The sequence below is a fragment of the Lolium rigidum genome, chromosome 1 (genome assembly GCF_022539505.1).
Source record: "Lolium rigidum isolate FL_2022 chromosome 1, APGP_CSIRO_Lrig_0.1, whole genome shotgun sequence".
NCBI lineage: Eukaryota > Viridiplantae > Streptophyta > Magnoliopsida > Poales > Poaceae > Lolium > Lolium rigidum.
In genome coordinates this window covers 43,386,721-43,408,029 of record NC_061508.1, presented here as the reverse complement: position 1 = coordinate 43,408,029, position 21,309 = coordinate 43,386,721, and the positions used below count along the sequence as shown (strand labels likewise).

At 45.2% G+C, this 21,309-nt stretch overlaps 1 protein-coding gene and 1 long non-coding RNA gene across 9 annotated transcripts; both read left to right on the top strand.

Moving 5' to 3' along the window:
* Positions 1-1,624: 1,624 nt before the first annotated feature.
* LOC124685257 lies at positions 1,625-11,004 on the top strand. 8 transcript variants are annotated; one of them, XR_006997365.1, is made up of 8 exons: positions 1,625-1,852; positions 1,985-2,085; positions 2,206-2,316; positions 4,039-4,199; positions 6,754-6,912; positions 8,012-8,127; positions 9,588-10,152; positions 10,567-11,004. It is a non-coding gene; the product is annotated as an uncharacterized LOC124685257 (long non-coding RNA). The 8 variants fall into 8 exon arrangements; XR_006997368.1 differs by having other exon boundaries at positions 6,754-8,127; positions 9,588-9,801; positions 10,078-10,152; XR_006997364.1 differs by having other exon boundaries at positions 6,754-8,127; positions 9,588-9,801; positions 9,919-10,152.
* Positions 11,005-18,920: 7,916 nt separating this feature from the next.
* Positions 18,921-20,354, top strand: LOC124707209 (galactoside 2-alpha-L-fucosyltransferase-like). The gene has a single exon (XM_047238873.1). It carries the CDS (start codon positions 18,990-18,992, stop codon positions 20,352-20,354), a length of 1,365 nt encoding a protein of 454 aa, XP_047094829.1. The 5' UTR covers positions 18,921-18,989.
* Positions 20,355-21,309: the final 955 nt, after the last annotated feature.

The following is a 21,309-nucleotide window of genomic DNA, read 5'->3' as shown; positions in this document are numbered from 1 at the left end:
ATGTGTATACAACTTGCGGGTAAGATCATAAACAACGAATATCATGATGAAATAATAACATGTTCGGATCCGAGATCATGGCACTCGGGCCCTAGTGACAAGCATTAAGCATAACAAGTTGCAACAATATCATAAAAGTACCATCTACGGACACTAGGCACTATGCCCTAACAATCTTATGCTATTACATGACCAATCTCATCCAATCCCTACCATCCCCTTCGGCCTACAGCGGAGGAATTACTCACACATGGATGGGGGAAACATTGCTGGTTGATGGAGAGGCGTTGGCGGTGATGGCGGTGATGATCTCCTTGCGCAGTGAGCATTTCCCTTTCCCCTTCCTCCCTCATTGTTGATGTTGGCCACCTGATTGCTCGATTTCGATTTAGTTGACTGTTCCAGTATGTCAATTTTGGGTCTGTCACCTGCATCCATGGGCCGTTAAGTATGTCATGAAGTTTTAGTGGACATTCTTCATCACTGGTTGCTGAATCTGAGATTGGTGGATTAAGCATGTGATGAAAAAAACCCTGAGCATGCATTGACCATCGAAGAGCACTCCCATGTGGAGTTAAAGAGGATTGATATTGACAGACAATGGTTGACTAAAATAGAAACTTTTGCTTGATTTCAGAGAGTGAAACTGTGCCACGGTTTTGATGTAGAAGGATGCAATATGTGCAAAGTATACAAGGACGTGGACATGTTGAGCATCATGTTTTCACATGCTGAATAATTATCATATCGCAGGATTTCCTCTATGGCATCGCATGGTCATACACTACGGGAGAGTAGATTTTTAGGGGCATTTCTCGTTGAGGCACATTATAAAACTGCCTCTAAAGATCATCTTTAGGGGCATTTAGACGAATGTGCCACTAATAATGCTATTTTTGGTGACATTTTAAGTGAAGTGCCCCTAAAGATATCAAATTTAGAGGCATTTAGAAAAAGTGCCTCTAAAAATAGGCATCTATATTTAGAGGCATTTACTGGAACTGCCTGTGAAAATAGGTAACCGGTACCCACACCTGACCCTATCGTTCGGCGTATTTACAGAGAAATGCCACTGCAGTGGGATGGATTGAAAAAGAAATGAAGACAAAAAAAGCAGAACCCCGCACCCCCGGCTCGCCTCGCATCCCCACTCTCCCGAGCAGAACCCACACTAGGGTTCAGACCGCCGCCGCGGCGACCTCCCGCCGCCACCGCTACCGGCCGCCGCCGCCGTGACCTTCAGCCGCCCCGACGCCTGCGTCCCCACCGGATCCCAGGCTCCCGCTACTCTACGGCCGCCCCCAAACCCCGTCCGCCACCATTGCGGGCTCCGCCGACCGCGGGAGGTAAGGGAAGCGGCGCGGGCGCCCGCCACCACCGCTGGTCCTCCGCCGACCGCGGGAGGGAAGGGAGGTGGCGTGCCCGGCCGCCACCACCGCGCGTCCTCCGCCGTCCGCGTCAGGTTCGCCGCCCCCGTCATCTGCACCACCTCTCCGTCGTCTTCCGGCCGTGGGTGGTCGGGGCGGCCACAGGGGAAAGGGCGCCCCCTCATCCTTCGCAGCTTCGGCCGTGGTGGCCGCAGTACGAAGTGGCCGCTGCCGACGGCGCGCACCACGGCCATGGTCTGGAGCAGCAGCTCCATGGCGTCGATCTGGAGTGCGAGGGCAGCAGAGGAAGCGAGGTCCCGAGCTCCTGTGTGACCGTCCTCTCCCAGAGCTCCATCCCAACCGCCATTTTCCCCTCCCCCAAGATGCACTTCCTCCATCTTGTGTGCATAGGCCCTCACGCACACAAGGACATGGCTACTATGTAGAGCTGCTCCATAGTTGAAGAAAACAGTCCCAAAGGCCAGGTGAGCTCTTTTTGATTTGGCTACTCCTGGCTCTCTAATTGATTCAAGTGCTTTTAACTAGAATTATCATGCATACTTTGCTTCAGCTGTGCACATTTGTCCTCAATTTCTGTTCTAACTTTGAGGTTGCAGGTTTGCACATCACTTGTTTGTGTAAATGCTCGATGAGCAGTACTACTCAGGGAACGGCAACATGATAAACATAGGAGAAAACCCAAGGGCTATTTCAGAAGGTAAGAATGCCGGTTCTACCATATCTCTTTGTACGTCCCTTGCAATTTCTCCATGTAGCAACATTCAAACAACGTTATAATCTATAATGTTTTTTTTTCTTGTTTCATGGTTGTTGGCAGGATGATGAGAAGGTGCAGTGTTAACTATGGGTTGCAATATTCTTCATGGAATTTTGGGCCTTGTGGAAATAATGATTCTTGTGTGAAATCCGCTCCCTTATATTTATTCAGGTATTGACCTGTGTCTTTATCTGTTGTCAGGTTTAGATCTATGTTAAGTATTTTGGATCAAGATTGTAGGTTGCTTGTGCTCATTCCGGATTCCAGATGCATGCCTTCATTTACATGTAAATAACATTTGTCCCCTGGTGGCTGTAAAGGCTAATACGGGCAGAACCTAATTGTATATGCTGCAAAAGTATGCTAGCTACATTACATAATTAAGCTGCAATAATTAAGCTGCAATTGCTTCAGGTTTTCTAACACTGCATAAGGTTGTAACCTGAAATGTCGTGCACTTCAAAACTTGCATATGTATAACTAAATTTTGATTTAGGCTCGCATAGTGAGCACTTCACAAGTTTTAGATGCTACATCAATAATTTATTTATAGCTCACTAGCACTGTCTTAATTCAGACATTTAACTGAAATTTGATTGCAGTATGTTTCTCTGAAAAGAAACAGAATCAAAATTCGGGCCTGATTAAGTTTCAGCAGCATCTCTTATGCAACCTGATTAATATATTGATTCTGGTCCTATGATGGTTCCTCCTGGTAGAACTATACTTGTATTTTCTGTATGCGTAGCTGTGGTCTTATCAATGGATGATTTTCTGATAGTTATTTGTTCTTTGTCTCTATCCAAAATTTCCTCCCGGAATTCATTTATATAATATTGGATGGATGGTTGGTAATTTACATACCATTGCCATACTTCTGAAATGAATAGGATGTCAACATCTGCAGTTCATAAATGTACAGTACATGCTTCTTTGATAGTATCTTCATATATGTTATATATGCCTAGGAAAATCTTGAAGTTTTCTTATCTAAAATGAAATTGAAAGTGATCTTTATTCCACAGTTGCAATACTATTTTCCCAGTTCAGAGCTGTGAAAGTGTTCTTTATTCCATGTATTGACCACTGTGTAATAGATGGTAGAACAAAAATTTACCTACAAACTGTTAAACTAGAAAAGAAGGATTAAGAGTTTTGTGTTTAGAGTTTATAAGAAGGGATGGGTACTGAAAAGTGTGGTGTTGGGTTCATGTCCTACATTTGCACCTTGACTATATTAGTCTAATGATGTTACTAGCTGGTTAAAAGGAATGTGGCCTTGAATTCAGTCACTGTCTGTGTCAATTGACAGCAGTCATTAACGTAGCTTGACCATAATTCCAGAAAGTTAAATTCTGAAGGAAGACGAAAATGGGTTTCATGTTCACTCCGAGCAGGGTTTGCTTAGCACATAGATTATAGTAGTTTTGTTAACTTTTGCTTCCGAGAAGATGGAAATCTTGTGTTATAATATATTATAAAGGTAGAAATAATTTACAATCCTAAAGCCATGCTAGGAACCACACACATCACTTATGTCTGAACATTATATAGGCATAAATTTTGTCTGTGCTAAATGTGCCCATTATCATCAATTTTTTATCCAAGTGTGCATACAAGCCAAAAGGCAGGCTAGGAATCACACACAACATCACTTAGGTCTAAATATGTTATATAATTCCATGAGTTTGGACTATTGTAATGCCCTTTTATGCCACTGACTGTACTGTTTTGCTATTTAAAGTGTACAACATTGTCATTACCAATAGAAGTCCCTTCGCAAAATACAGCATTGCCATCGAAGCCATGGTTGGATTCACATTTTTTTCAGCAGAAGAGTTGCCTTTTTCTGCTTATCATTGACATTTATTTTTGTTATTTCTGGCAATACAGAGCATGTAGCACTCACCTGGATTCTATGGATACAATGTAGATCCTTGTAACTATGGTAGTACTTCGCCAGGTGGCGCATATGAGCATGAGTACAACTATGATAAGCTTCCTTGGGACCATTGACATCATGTGCGGCGAGTGGTTTCTATAACCACTACGAGGTAGTTGTTCAATATTCTGCCTTTGGTTTATGTAAGCAGAGGAACTAGAAGTACTGTGTGTCTACTTAAGGCATCTCCAGCGGCGCGACGCAAACGGACGCTGAGCGACCGTTTTCGTCCGCCGTGATCGGAAATGCGTCTGGGGCCTGCTCCAGCGGGGCGACGCAAAGTGACCGGGCCGTCCGCGGAGACGCAAACCTGGCCCAAATATGCGCCAGGTTTGCGTCTCCGCGGACGCTCGGCGGTCGCGCGGAGCGTCCTCCATTTCTTACCCGGTCCTGCAAGTCAGGGACAGCGAAATCGACCGCTTCGATTTGCTTCTTTTTCCCCTTCTTTGCTACCCTAGTGCGACGCCACCACCCCAACCCCACCCGGCGCCGTCCGCCGTCAGCCGCCGCAGTAGTCGCCGTCGGCTCCGTTCTCGCCACGCGGGAGATCAGGATCGTACTCGGGCTTGGCTCCGCCGCGTACCTGCCGGCTGATTTCGGGCCAAACGCTCCCGGTTGCGTCGGTAGGTTTCTTACTCGTGTTTTTGGCGCTATTGTGCGCGGCCATTGATCCGCAGTTTGTACGCAGATGGACATGTGGCAGATGTTGGACAAGTTCCGCGCGGAGGTCGTCGACTCCTCTTCCGACGAGGAGTTCGATCAGTCGACGCAGACATTGGCAACTACTACGGCCTCCATGATCCACGAGTTCACCTCAAACACGGGGCCGGAGCACCGGGCTCCGTGGAAGGGGCGCTCCAAAACCTCGCCGCGGAACGCAGTGGAAGGGCAGGCCCGCCTCCACAAGGACTACTTCCACCTCACCAATCCGGTGTTCCCGGAAAAATTGTTCCGGCGCGGTCACAGGATGTCAAGGGACCTGTTCTTGGTCATTCTACGCGGGCGTCGAAACTACGACCCCTACTTCCAATGCAGGCCCGATGCAACAAAGCGCTAGGCTTCACCTCCTACCAAAAATGCTCCGCGGCTATTCGCATGCTCTCATATGGAATGGTTGCGGATATATTCGATGAGTATCTTCGAATGGGTGAGAGCACCCGCCTTAGCTGAGGCCATGTAGCCAAGCTGACTGTTGAGGATACAAGGCGGCTCCCGTCTATCAACGAGTCTAGAGGGTTCCCAGTGAATGATTGGCAGCATAGATTGCATGCACCGAGAATGGAAAACCGTCCATTTGGATGGCAGGGTGCGTACAGCGGGCATGAGGAGGGAAAAACTGTCATTCTTGAAGCTGTCATATCTCAAGATTTATGGATTTGGCATTCGTTCTTTGGCATGGCCGGTTCCAACAATGACATCAATGTGTTGCACCGATCACCGGTTTTCAACCGGCTCATGCAAGGCAAAGCTCCCCGGGGAGCTATGAGATCAATGAAAATGCATATGACAAGCCATATTATCTTGCCGATGGCATCTACCTTGATCGGGCCTCATTGGTGAAGACTGTCCGTAATCCAAACTCCGAGAAGACGAGGAGGTTTGCCAAGATGCAAGAGGCTTGCAGGAAAGATGTGGATGCGTGGATTTGGTGTGCTCCAAGCTCGGTGGGCAATTGTCCGCACCCGGCAAGAACATGGTCTCTGAAGACCATGCATGAGGTGATGACATGCTGCGTGATCATGCACAACATGATCGTTGAGAACGAGCGTCCTGATGGCCGCAATGAGAACCACTGGGAATTCCAAGGTGAGCTGGTTGCGCCACTTCCTGGAGCTTCATCTTGGCAGGACTATCTACATAGGAATGTAGAAGTCACTAACGAGAACGTCTGCAAACAGCTGCAAACGGATCTGATTGAGCATCAGTGGACATTGGCTGGCCATGAAGATCATGCCTAGAGAAATACTATCTTATTTTCATGTAGACTTTTAAAAATTTAAATGTAATAACTATGACTTCGTTGATTTCCTTATTTTGTTGTTTAGAAACTTCATAAATTGATGCAAACACGGAAATGCGTCGGGCCGCTGGAGCCACCCCTAGGTGCAAACGGACGCGCGGACAAAAACGGTGTGTCTCGCGTCCGCCGCGCGACGCAAACGGACATTTCGGACGTCCGAAATGCGTCGCGCCGCTGGAGATGGCCCTTAGATGACTTGAACCTCCATGACCATGTACTTGAGTAGTACTATCTAAGAACCATCTACCTAAGTTTATATGTAATATGTTTCAATGATATGCTTGTATGCAGTAAATTTCCATGGTTCACCGCTTATATTCTTTGGTTATCAAATAATTAGATAGCCCTACCATTTCTGAGGGCGTTTTGTCAGGTTTATAGAATTTCTTTGGTTTTTTAAGTTTCCACACAATGTCGCTTGCTCACTTGATGAAAATTCCAATTATTTGTATTCGATTCATGTATGCTTGCTCGGCGTAGGTGGGCAAGTGCGCGGCAAGCTGCGTCTTCCTACCTAGTATATAATGTTGTGATTGAAATTGAACTGATAGGGTTGTCTTTTATTGCATTTTGAATTGCCTGTATTTCCTTCGGTTTTTTCTCTAGCTATTATTTTAAAGGTCTCTGTTGCTTTATTTTGTAACAGGACCAATTTGTCATGATTGACTTGTTGGACAATGAGATTGTCAAGCTCGAGAACTTCCCTTTGATGTCGTTTCCCCTCACAGAAGAAGTTCTGAAGATAGTGTTGTCATACTCTGTGGGCATGGCTGTTGCTTATTATTCACCACCGTTAACCAATTAGGTACAATGTCCATCTACTGATATGCTGCTACAAGAATGTTATCTTTCAAGACACATCCTTGAGATGTTGGCATGTCAATTACCCATTCTAGAAATATCCAACATGCCAAACAGGTATGATGGGTGGAGTACTAACGCTAACATGGCATCACATAGACGTTCTATACAAAAACGCTGAAATATCGCAGGGAACAATACTACACTATGGCTTCTCTTTGCTTCTCGAATACACGATGTAGCATTCCGTGTTTTACTTGCTTTCCTGTAAATACGATTTGATACCTATCTTTACCAATCATATGCTACTCAGATGTCCAGAATAGCCTTGAGATCAGATTGACATGAATCTCTCATGTAACTTGGATAATTTACCGACCATATTCTACTTGAGTAATATTACCATAGTTCTCTCTTCGAATATATATATATATATATACTTTCCCTCTTTCTTGCTGCAAGCACTTATGAAGATATGTAGTCCTAATATGGTTTGGTGCCGGTTTGGTTAAGTAAAGCGTGATACAGATATAATATAAATCATTCAGTGCTCTCAGTTGGGGTTTACCTTTGTTATTTTTGCTCAATGGTCTTGTGTGTGGGGAAGTAGAAACAACTTTTGGTGACCTGACAGGTGTTTTGCCTTTTTTTTTTATTGCAACTGCCCTTTTGTATGCAAATAAGATCAACATTTGTCTTTCATCACAGAATTAATCCTCCACTTTAGTGAAGTTCATAGATATATCTGACAGATAGTCTCTTAATTCTTAACTCTTCATGCAAACTTTCATTGTAGTTCATGGAGAAGTTCACTCTTTAATCAAGCACTGCTCGAACTAAAGCACTTTTAGAGGCATCTTGCTTAAGATCCACATATATTTATGTGTATCATTTGTGTTTAAATAACTATCTGAATATATGCACTGACATTTTGTAAGCTGTCAGTTTGGTGAGCTGAGTGTTGGTCAGGTTTCCATTACGTTTGATGCTGACTGTATATCAAATCAAAAAACAACCATGTACCAGTATCTTAGGGGTATTACTGTAGTAATAATGTGAATGTGTATGATCGGTTTCCCTCTGATTTGGTATCATTCCCATAGATATTAGAATTTGGAGTAATGTGAATGTGTGTGGTCCGTTCTCTACTATGTGTGCCAATCTGGCAAAGAAAAGAAGTGGAAGAATCTCACCGAAGAGTTTCATGAAGGAGAACAAGGTAATGTCTCTCTTGTGAATACAATCAAGTTTGTTCCTGCATTTTTATGTTATTATTTCTTCTAGCACTACTTAGTTTTATTCTAGCACTTACTTTGCTTATATTCCAGTGATCTATGCTGTACACACATAAAATATATATTGGATGGTTCATCAATGCTATTGGAATATTAGCATGTTTCCTTTCCTCGCCAAGCACTAGATGACCTGCTGCTTTTAGGGTGTGTTTGGTAGCCCGGGGCAACTCGGAAACTCCCATCTCAACAGAGATTTTTGTGGAAACTTGTGTTTGTTAGCCTGTGTCAATCCATCTCAACTATCTCACCTCATACAGAAAAGGCTCCTCAGCCAGGCCCGGTTGTGAACCTCAAATCGAGTTTCACAACTCAGCCTAGCTGAGTCCATCCTGCAAAATTGCCACCCGCGCACCCAGAGACCCAGACTCCCTCCCCCGAAAAAAAAGCTCGTCATTTCTTCTCCCCGCAGATTCAACCGCTGCGCCTCCTGACTCCCGAGCGCTGGCCGTCGCGCCTCCGAGCGATGACCTCCGTCGCCGCACCTCCCGTCCATTGGAAGCCGCCGCGTCTCCCGCCGGAAGAGCTTCCAGACGCCGCCAAGGTCGAATCTCGCCGCCGGGAGAGCCACCTCGAGAGGCCAAGGTCGCCTCGCTCCCGCCCAGCAGAGCCTCCTCGCGCTGCCCAGTAGAGCCGTCTCGCGCCGCCAGAGCCCGCGCCGCGCCGCCAGAGCCGCACAGCAGAGCCGCCTCGCGCCGCTGAGCCCGACGCCGCGCCGGCAGGGCCTCCGACTGCCGGCAGGGCCTCTTCCAGATCCTATTTTGGATCTGATTGCTTTTGACATAGTTTTTTCAAGGACCTTTTTGCAAAAAAAATTGTCCCTGTTTGTAATAACTGTTGTGTATAGATACATAATATTAAATCAGTGTGAAACTTTTAGATAATATGGAATTAGTGTGTATTTTATATTTAGATATAGTATTAACTTAGTTCAAATATTGAACTAGTGCTAAAATCAATTGAAATGATATCCTTGCCATCTCATGTCATACATGTGCTACCAAACAACATCTCATCTCAGCTCGTACAAGTGCTACCAAACAACATCTCATCTCAGCTCAACTTGGTTAGGGTCATCATGTATGGGAAGAGATAGTAATTCTCGGTTGACCCGGGCTACCAAACACACCCTTAGTACTGTATAAAGTTATACATGAGCGATAGTTGGCAGATGGACTTCAAACAGACACACTTTGATCAATACTCTCCAGATTTTTATACATGGGTATGTAAAGTAAAAGGGTAATATTACAAGCAACCTTCTTCTATTGTTTTCGGGAAAAAACCCTACCAACATCATTGCAGAACTCAGTACCACTGTAATATCAAAAAACAAAATGCCATAGCACCACTCTTCTGAAATACTAAACTGAATTTGTATGGATAGGTTGGAATTGTTGGTGTTCCACTGGACTAATGAAGAAGACCAAGGTGATAGAGGACAGCTGGGTTCCAGTCTGGGAGGAGTTCACCTTGATCCGTGTGCAGGTGCACAAGTACAACATGTCGGAGAAGGACAAATTGGCACAAGAGGGGTTGATTCTGCTTTGGTTTCAAATCCACAGTGTGCACAGGCTGTTGTTGGTGGTGTTGAGCATGAGGTATGTTCCAATGATACTTTCTCTAGCATTCCTCGTGCTTTTATTGTATTTTATCCCACCATATACAATTTTTATTGATGTATTATCTGCTTCAAATTGCTAATAAAAATGCTTCAGGTCAAAGGTTAGGCAATATATGCTTTTGTGACTTTGGTGGATGGTATTCCTTATAGTGAAGAACTATGAAAAGGCCACATAGCAGTAGTCTAAAATCAGGTATATCAATGGATTACACCCTTTCAATAAAAAGTCTGAAGAAGTTGCATTATTTTGTAGACAACCAGAGCAAAGGCTGCTGCTGATTTCTGGGTTCCAGGAATAGGAAGGAATGCTTATGTTTAAAAGGATCAGGTTAGTCTTTCCATGATCCCTGACCGCTGAAACTCATTTGAGATTAGAACTTAACATTGGGTTCGAACCACTATATATTATGTTGAGAACTTGATATAGCAGGTCCACAATACTTTAATAGGTTGAAGTTGTAGGTTGACACATCAGAAAGCACCATGAGAGTATGCAAGGTCCTCCATTCTAATGGGTAATTTGACATCGCAAGAGCCAATGATATTCTGAATTCGAGTAGCTCAATATTAAGTCCCATAAAAATAAAATTGGAAGTTTTTTTTTTTGTAAATGCAAGTGTATCTAGAAACTGGAAATAGGCCATGGATCTGCACCATGCGAGTTGTAGGTTGACACATCAGAAAGCACCATTAGGGTATGCAAGGTCCTCCATTATAATGTTTAGTTCTACTTTTTTTGCAGCTTTGGTGTTCCATCTTCTCAAAGCAAAGCCATAGACCATGGATCTGTTCTCCGCTCTAATGTGGCAGCAACTGTCAGTTGGCAAGAGAGCAGGTCGGGAGGGGGCTACCTTCTGGACGGTTTGGATTTAGAATGCCCAAACCCTAATTCTCTGTTTAACCCCTTTGCCTCATTTATATGTATTGTTGAGCTCCTCAGTTATGTTAGCTATTTAGCTTAGACATCATCTGAGTATTTGTTAAATATGGTCCAAGTGTTATTTGTTAAATACTCATATTGGTTTTCTGTCTTCCTCAATACATTGTCTCAATTTGACCAAGCAGAAGCTCTCAAACAATGCAGCATATATGCATGCCCTGTAATGGTCAGAAAAAGAGTAGAACTAAACATATTATTGCAATATGGGCTATTTACTATGGTGCGGCCTTTTATTCTATTGTCTTCGTCGCGCCGTGGTTGTTGATACACCATGGCCGACGATTTTTCTCTCTTTGGGTTGAAGGGAGAGAAGTGGAAGAGGGTGAGAGGAGAAGGTGGACAAGGAGGAGAGGAGAAGGTGGTGAAGTGGAAGAGGAGGAGAGAAGAAGGTGGAGAAGTGAAAGAGTAGGAGGGAAACGTGGAGAAGAGAAAAGAAGCGGAGGGGATAAGGTGGAGAAGGGGTAGATGAGGGAAAAGTTTAAAACTAGAGAAAGGGAATTTTTTAGATTTGAATTTTTTTTAACCGAGATCTAAAACCTGAAAGAACTCTACTTTCCTTTTCGTACGGGCATTGAAATTGTAAAATTTTATGTAGATATATTTTTATATTAAAAAGATTTTCATCGGAGGTCGTATGCAACCAGAAAAACCGTTTTACCGGAATATGATGCCATTTTGCATAATATATTAAAATTCATGTTTGTTAATTTTTCTTCAAACTAGATGACATAGCACATGGCCATTTCAAAATATTTTATTCTTTGAATTTTCCGTCATTTTCTTTATTTTTTTTGAAAACTCAAAAGGCAATATCGATCTTGGGGGTGCAAATCCTAAGATTAGTAGCAGCAGGCCTACTACTAAGTTGATAGTACTAGTATTTTGCCTGATTCGCACTTGTCAGTGTACTATATTGGTAGCGGGCGGGCAAAGGCACACACGATTGGTAAATAGTAGTCCAATGCCCCTGTGGACGCACGCTGCGGGTACTTTATGGATCCGAGTACAAGTGCGCTGTCCTCCACTACGCTGCTATTATGCGCATACCAGTCGTGTGCATATTTTTGGCACGCGACTACTAATACCGATCGCGTGCGTTTAGACGGGTGCGCTACCAATAAACGTTTCCCTATAACGTTTTCCCTATTAGTGAGGGGTGGCGCCGCGAGTGAGGAGGTCTGTGACTAGGGGCACAGCCGACCAAGAGTTGTGCTTGCTGCGGCGACACCGCCGGTGAGGAGGTCCGCGGCTAGGGGCACTGCCGGAGTTGCTCGGGCGGGGCGGCAGTCGGGCGGCGAGCGGTGAGACGACCTCGAATGCTCCAAATTTATATCTTTTTTCTTTTTCCAAACTAGTAGGCCTCACCATTTTTTCCTAGACAAGCCGGCGCAACCTCTGCAACAACACAATACTTTAATGGCAATACAGATGCACACAACCAAAGAAAAAAAGAAAAAGAAACTAGGAAATAAAAGTCCTGCTATGAATTTTCAGCCCTAGTAGCAACAATACAACCACCACAAAGACAACACCTAAACTCCAGTCTCTCTAAAATCGACGCCTCCAAAAAAGAAAACAATGCACACGCGCCGTCGTCCGATCAAAGATCTTAGGTTTTCACCCTGAAGATAGTCACCGATCTCAAAACAATGCCTTCAACAAGTGATGCCAGACGTTGGATTTTTACCCTAAAAGATAAGACTTTGAACTTCACATGTGATGTCGTCCCCACTTACATACTGCTGCTGTGAAATCTGGAACACCAAGCAAGTCCCTCAACAGCGGAGAGACTCAAACCTCCATGGCTAGTCCTCCAATCCGGTCTCCATGATATTCTCCACCTTTGACTTCACCATAGACCAAAATGTCACCTGGTGGCAAGGAAGAACAGAACTCCGCACCGCTCCCTCCAGAACCAAAAGGTAGGAATAAAAGCATGGGAGCGCACAATCGAATACCACACATTCCAGCAAACTCCAGTCATAAGGTGCACTGTTACATTCACTGGAGAGCCTTCCGAAACTCAACACGTTGGCCATATCAAGAAAGCCCGGTCTAAGGTAGGTCTTAATCTTTGCACAAGAGAAACCCTAGGACAACAACCTTTATTCAATGATGCAGACGAAGGCCCCCACGCCGCCAGTTGCCTCCATGCCGGATAGGTCGGAGAGGAAAGAGGCAGTCCAGGTGCAAGGTTGCAGGTGCCGGCAATCCGAGGAGCCGCTAGACCACGTCGCCTCGGCCGTGGCTGAACCCATCTAGCGAGATCGGCCTTAGCCTAGATCTCGGCCTGATGATCGAGCACGCCGCATGCTCGTCAAAGACTCACTGGAGGCGAACCACCTCCTCGTCGCCACCACACCGACGGAGGGCATCAGGCCTCGGCCGGAAAGCCTCGCCGCCCTGTGCTCCAATCGGAGTTCACCGGGCGGCACCTCGCCATCCCAGCCACCGTCTTTGACGGGGAGGGTGATGATACCGCCGCCGGCGAGGGCAGAGGCGGCGGCCAGTGGGGCAGGGATGGAGGCGGTGGGGAGTTAGAGATGGGAGGGCGTCTCCAGAGCCGCCCGAGAGGGAACGACTCGGGAGAGAGTATTTTGTCTAGATCTGAAAAAAATTGGCAAGCATTTTGCCACGTTTGCCTGGAGAGTGTTCCCCACTATCAGATTCATGGTTTTAGTGCACACTGCAAAAAATATGAATGGTAAGCATTTTATCACGCTGATGTAAAATGGTATTTTTAGAATTTATATTGAAATGTGGTAGTTTTATGCTAAATACTTGACTCATGATAGTCCTGGTGATATGATGACAAGGTCAATTTTTATTGCCAAGTTTAAGCTTTGCTCAAGCTTCGTTGGTACAATTGTTTAACCCTAGTGTCTAAAAGTGTTTTCTTTGTTGCTCAGGAAATTACTATTGTTGATGCTATAAGATAGAATTTGTTTCAATGTGGAGTTTTCTATGTTGTGATCCAAATTCATATAAAAGGAGTCTCACTTCTGACAAGCAGATCGAGGACCGTCGTCAGGAGGCTTAGAGTCGAGAGATGGCTCCATGATATTTGATTTTCCCTGATTTTCCATCTCGTCGCCTAGCTTCTCTGTGCCGCTAGAAGTCCACTTGCGGGTCGCAACATTCAGGGCCGCCGGTCCTTGGTTGTGCTGCCAGCCTGGCACCACAACCCCCCCGCCACTTGTCTACCAGCACACCGCTCTGGTAACCACTGCCCCTCCTCACATGCATGTGAGTCCAGCACACGGGCCTTTACCCGGAACTTGACGGAAGCTCTCAAGCAACAACCGCCACCTCAAACTGCGCCACTTCTTCTCCCCAACCACAAACATGTCATCTTTAAGGGCGATGCGGGTGGAGTAGGGGCGGCGCCGCGAGTGAGGAGGTCCGCGACTAGGGGAACCGCTGACCAGGAGTTGCACGAGCGGGGCGGCAGTCGGGCGGGAGCGGTGAGATGGCCTCCAATGCTCCAAATTTATATTTTTCTTTCTTTTTCCTAACTGGTGGGTCCCACCATTTTCCCCTAGACAAGCCGTTGATGGCGTGCCGTCTCTCCATGCCATGTTTGCCTCAAGAGTGTTTCCCACTATCAAATTCGTTATCAATCCGTGTTAAAATTGGTTAAAAGTCCTCTTATTTTTATAACAATTGTTTAATTGCTCACCACATGTACCACATGGTCGGAGTCTAGTCTTTAGCATAAAACTACTGTACCATATCTCAATTTAAATTCTGAAAAATATCATTTTACGTCAGCGTGATAAAATACTACCATTCATATTTTTCGTAGTGTGCACTGACTAGAGTCCGAATGATAATCGGGAGAACCGAACTGCGTCTCAACAAGAAAAAGTTAGAGAGCTGAATAATGTCAGGCTTGTCAGCTCAAACAAAACGCCTATTCGTACAAAAAAAAAACGAAACCTTCCAAGAACACGTTAAACTATTAGTTTCTGCGCGTCATGGCACATAGTGGGGTGCGGGCATGGATGCATCTCTGATGCCTCGGAGGTCGGAGCATGGAGATGCTCGGCTAGTGCTCGCCACGACGCCGTTGACCTCTCCCGGAACGCCTCCCTATGAATTCGCCGCTGCCTGTCTCTTCCAAAACCCTCTCCGCGGGCTGGGCTGGATGAAGCGATCGAGAGGGCCGTACACGATCCACCATCGCGGCATGGCCAAGCGAGGAGGATGGCGCCGGGTCGTCATCTTGCTGCTGCTCTCGCTGCCGCTGCTTCTGCTGCTCCTTCTCTCCGCCGAACGCCGCGTGCTGATAGTGTCAGAGTCCCGGCTGCTCCGGTTCGTAACGGCAAGAGGTACGTTGATCGGTGTGTCCGGATCATTAATCTCAGATCTTGCCTGGGTTTTCGAGTTTTCTCTACTGAGCCCGTCAATGCGAAAATGTGATATTGATGTGGTTAGTTTACGATTTTCTAACTCGATCGACGTAAATAGGCAGGCATGCATGTGCGTGGCTTAAATGCCTAGTCAAACTCGTCGGTTAAAAATGTTTTACTAGGCTCGAATCTACAGATCAATAATGGTACTCCCAGTCCTCCGTCAATGTCGAATCACACATTCAGCGGCAGCGCCGGCGCTCCTTCGTTCAATGCTGAATCACGCAATCAACGCAACAGTTATTCAACGGTGCCAGTGCCTCAATCTAATTTCTCCCAGCGAGGTTTCAGATCGCGTTATCTCTGCAACTGGTTCGAGCTAAGCTATGACCAAAGGGCGGCTGGCAGCTATAAGGGCATGTACATTGGTTTAGACGGATGCTGTCTGTAATACTATTCCATGTCATCTATAGACAATGATACAGACAGTGTATACAATAGTCTGTCTGTAAGTTATCTATTTTTAGTCATAGCTATATGTGAGTATAAGTTATAGACACCCTTCATACAACAGTAAAAATGGTGTCTCGTAAGCTGTCCGTAAGAAGCCTACGTGACTGTCTGTAACTTTACAGACAGCCTCCTTCTCTCTCCTCATTCTCTTTCCTTCACATCACCAAAATCACCTATAACTATCCCTTACAGACAGCTGAGTCATCACCATTGTACATGCCCTAACTAGATAATACAGTACCGTTTAATAGAGTATTTTGAAGTATTGAAACCTTAATTCTACAGGTATATCTTCACAATATATGTGTTCTTCAAGTTTCGTGAAAAAAAAACAGATATTTTTTATTGTCAATGTAAAAAAGGGGAAATTTATCTTGTGGAAAGTCTTATTTTTATCAGCAATATTTGTCTTTTTTGCACACACCACACGAAAAGTCGATTTTTCATGAAAAAATTTAGTGAGCGTGTATGTGCGAATTTTTTGTTTCAATTTTTTTAATATTTCAAATTGTGTCTAAGATGCATTTTAAAATAAAAGAAGCATATGCTCCCATATGCCAAAACACCACTCCCATAGCCACAATTGGGTTTGCGTGTAGTTTTAATAATACTTAGAATATTAAAGTATATAAAACACATGTGAAAAAGGCATATCCAAATATTAAGAAACCATAATTTTATACATATACTGGCCCTTCTTCATATCACCAATTTTCAAGTTTGGAGAGCTAAAAAACTAGCCAACGACATATTTGGGTATGCTTTGAGTTTTCAGTACATTTCATTGTATAATTAACGGCTAATCTAATTGGAGGACATGTCCATTATGCACCTAGGACATCACGTAACATGAATTCAGGAAAATAGTGCAAGGAAAGACAATACAGTGCAAACTTGAAGGCAACATAAACCATGCACTCAAGGCATACAACAAAAAGGTTCGTTGAATCATATTAATATGTGATCTGGTTTTGGCGCGGCTAGCATGGTTGTGAATATGGATCATGAATTCGATGCTCGGTTCAACACGAATTTTACATTTCGTATTTAATTATAAAGAAAAAGGAAAAAAAACAACCAAAGCAACACAAGGTACAAAACGAAGAAAAAAAGGAATTATCCATTGAAGGTAGGCTACACAAATTAATGAAAAGATCTAGTTTTATAGAGCTAGACATGGCTAATACGGCCGTGAATACGGATTGTGATCTAGACTCTTAGTAAAAAATATTTTCTTCTTCCAAATCAATAAAAACATAAATGGCCCAGCAAAATTCATCCCTAGCCCACACCCACCATGTAATTACCAACAGCTTGACATGATGTGGTTCACCTTTGGGGTGAGAGAGCTCCCCACAGCACCACTTGTCGTGCCAGGGAGACTACACCTTCTTTAGAGAGGATGCCCCCCTTTTTTTGCAAAACTAATGGTGTATGTGTAATTTTCCTTTTTTTCGATTGTGCTATTTTGTGCAGAAAATATTAGAAAACTGGTGTGCCGCAAATAACGAGACGATTTCTTATTTTATTTTATTTTTAAAATTTGTTCCATATATATGTACTACCATATGGAAATATATACGACACATTATCGGTTTGAGTATGTTCCTACACTATATCTAAGATATTTCAAACCAAGTTTGGTGAAAATTAGACGTGAACACGTAGTTTGCACTATATGTTCAAAATACATGCATATTTATACTAAAAAAATGAATAGACGTATAGAAATGTACATACTACCTACAAAGTAGTATATATACTACCAAACTAGTCTTATATTACTTCATACTACATGCATATACTATACATTACGATAGATATATATTGCCTAGATTGTGTGAAACACACGGGTGTAACTACATCGCTCATGCGACCGTGTCTGGTGCATTTGTTTATTGTTTAAAATATCAAATGAATACTTTATGTGTAACACGGTACTTTATTTTTAACTTGTAACTATTATTTTAAACTTTGAATATTGTCTCTCATATGAACATATTTTAGAAGTCCTGACTATTTTTTTTAACGGCATGATTTTTTTTTGTTATACTTCCTTCGTCCGCGAACAAATGTACTTCTAGCTTTGTCTTAAGTCAAACTTAGTTTTAAAATTTGACTAACTTTATAAGAAAACATAACAATCTTTATGATACTACATTAATTTCGCTAGATTTGTCTTAAAATAATTTCAGTCTGCCAATTTCACATCATGTTTGCTGGTACTCATTTCTATAAAGTTGATCAAATAAAATTGCCTTAGAACAAAGCTAGAAGTACACATATTTACGGATGAAGGAAGGATGTAATTTTGTCAACCTCGTGAGCAATTGTTTTCTAGCTCTATAAACATTAATCTAAAGTATTTTTAGCAAAATATTATTTGTAAACATTTGTCCCTCGGTTCCCGACCACCATGGCGTACGGTGAGTAGGAGTAGTATGAGCTGTCCGGGTCCGGCACTGTGCCGGATGATCCGGTTTTACAAAGCCCATGAAGTTTGCCAGCTCATTGGCATCAAGAGGAGCAGAGAGCTATGATCTTGAATTTTGCTCGTGGAAATCAGGAGTAGCCTTTTTTCAATCTTTGTTCTCTGCTCTTTTATTGGAATTCTTCTGTGATGTTTGTTGTCGATGGTCACCGAGCAAGTTTTTGACCCAAACCCCACTCCGTGTTTTTCCAATTTGGTTGTTTACAAGATTTTTTGATCCTAAAACTAACAAGTTCATGATTTTTTATGGGACATTTTTGGCGAAACCAATATGTACTAATTGGTCCTAATATTGTAGGTAATAATTATGTACTAATTGTGTACTAATTTACTACTTTGCTCCAACCCACCTCCTCTGGTTTAGGAAAAATGGAAAATGCAATGCAAAAGCCTATTATTTCCGGAATCCCATATCCTAGAATTATTGTTCATTGTTCATGGTAATTGTATAAGATTTAAAAATGATTGTTTTATGATTTGTTACAATTCTAAATATTGAATGCAGTGTTGAAGAAAACGAATTACCAAATTTGGGTCTCTTCTTTCTATGTCAGATTTGTTGAATAAAATTTGGTCCATGGGTGTACTATTTGCTATTTTAAAGGCTAATTGATTGGAAATACATATGCTTCGAGGGTTTTCTTATTAAAAATGCACGAATCTAGAAGCACCTTGGAGGCCTGGATAAGAACATGAATGCAACTGTGGGAGATGCATTTTTTAAATCAAAAATACAATATGATTTCGTCTAACGATTTCTTATTATGTTTTGTATGGCAGGATCAGCAACCGGACAAGACAGGCTTCTCGGCGGCCTGCTTGCCGATGGCATCGACGAGCGATCCTGCCAAAGCAGGTACCAGTCAGCGATGTACCGCCGGAAAGCCGGCAGGAAGCCCTCCCCTTATCTCGTCTCCAAGCTACGGCGGCACGAGGGTCTGCAACAACGCTGCGGCCCGGGGACCGCCGCCTACAGAGAGGCCGCTGAGCAGCTCCGGTCAGGGAAGAATGTCGGCGTAATCGGGTCACCCGACTGCAAGTACCTTGTCTCAATATCATACCGCGGCCTCGGGAACCGTATGCTGGCCGCCGCGTCGGCGTTCCTCTACGCGGTGCTCACCGACCGTGTCCTCCTTGTTGACCCCAGCAACGAGATGGGCGAGCTATTCTGCGAACCCTTCCCCGGCACGACGTGGCTGCTGCCGGCGGACTTCCCATTGACGAGCTACACGAACTTCAGCGCCGACACCGCCGAGAGCTACGGGAACATGCTTAAGAAGAAGGTGATCGGTGCCTCGTCCACAAGGGCGGAGCAACTGCCGCCGTTCGCGTACATCCATCTCGACCACGACTACACGGATGAAGACAAGCTGTTCTTCTGCGACGAGGACCAGAGGGTTCTCCGTGATATTCGTTGGCTGGTGATGAGGACGGACAACTACATCGTGCCGGGGCTGTTCTTGGCCACGGGCTTCCAGGAGGAGCTCGACATGCTCTTCCCGGAGCCGGACACCGTGTTCCACCACCTCGGCCGATACCTGTTCCACCCCAACAACCACGTATGGGGCCTCGTCACGCGGTACCACGACGCATACCTCGCGGCGGCGAACCAGCGAGTCGGCATCCAGGTGCGCGTCTTCGGCAACGTACCAGAGTCACCGGAGGTCCTGGAGCAGATCACCTCGTGCACGCAGAAGGAGGGTCTGCTGCCGGAGGTGCTCGCCGTGGGGACCGCCACCGCTCCGCCAACGCCTGGCGGCAAGTCTATAGCCGTGCTCGTCACATCCCTCAAGACCTGGTACTACGACAAGATCAAGAGCATGTACTGGGAGCACGCGACGGCCACGGGCGAGGCGGTGGGCGTGCACCAGCCCAGCCACGAGGAACACCAGCAGTTCGGAGCCAAGTCGCACGATGCCAAGGCGTGGGCGGAGATATACCTGCTGAGCCTCACGGATGTGCTGGTGACCACCGGCTGGTCGACGTTCGGGTACGTGGCGCAGGGCCTTGGCGGCCTCACACCGTTGATAATGTACAAGCCAGACGACAACGGCTCCGTTGTGCCCGATCCGCCGTGCAGCCGGGACCTGTCCATGGAGCCGTGCTTCCACGCGCCGCCGTACTACGACTGCAGGCTCAAGAAAGGGGCGGACACCGGGAAGATTGTGCCGCATGTCCAGAATTGCAAAGACATGAGCTGGGGATTGAAGCTTGCTCCTCGTAGTGCAACATAGTGTCAGTCTCCTTCGTAAGTGAAGGAAAGAGGAATCCATTTCACCCCTTAAGAGCATCTCCCAAAACTGCAAAGCCCAAATCCGCCTATCCAGACCACTTCAAACGCGTTTTGGGGGCCGAAAAACGGCCGCGCAGTCTAGACGGGAATATGTTGTTATGCCGGTCACACTTGGCGCGTCTGGACTGCGCAGTTGTTTTTCGGCCCGCAACCAAGAACCGCAAATACAGGGTTTATCCAAATTATTCGACAATTCTCAAATGCAGCAACATAATCATGCAAAATAGATTGTTCAAAATACTCAATCATACATGAAACACGACACCAAAAGAAGATCGAACATCACATCATGAAAGAGTGAAGTGATCACGCTCACCGTCGCTTGCCGGCGCATCGACATATACGCCGCCGCTCGCCGTAGCGTCTCCACCTCCGGCAGTCATCGCGGCAGCCATGGCAGCGCGTGAAGCTTCCCTCCTCCGCGCCAAGATCTGTGTCTTCGTGAGCTTCCACCACTCAAGGGTCTCCTCATCCATGGCAGCCGGGTTCATCAACATAGTGGCATTCTCCGCCGCGATGAACTCCGCCATGGCACTGTGCTCCTCGGCGCATGCTCTCTTCTCCTCAATGTCGGCATTGCGCTCTGTATCCTCCCGGAGTGCCACCCACTTTGCCTCTTTTTCCCTTGCCTTTGCCTCCATCATCTCCTTCGCCGCCAAAGTTTTGATCAACAACGCCTCTTTGGATTTGACCGTCACATCGATCTTGAGAGACAATGATGCGGCCTCTCCTTGTCTCTTGATCTTCTCATTGGTCGCCTTGCATCCATCCGACCTCTTCTCCTTGTTGTTCTTCTTGGTCTCAAGCACGTCATCCTCCTCCGCGTCCTCCAACTCGATAAGCTTGTGCTTCGACGGTGGCACCTCTTGTTCCCTCAGCTTCCCTTTCGGATTGTG

Excerpts from the sequence above, each read along its gene's own strand:
- LOC124707209 (XM_047238873.1), top strand. The coding sequence starts at position 18,990 with ATGTACCGCCGGAAAGCCGGCAGGAAGCCCTCCCCTTATCTCGTCTCC.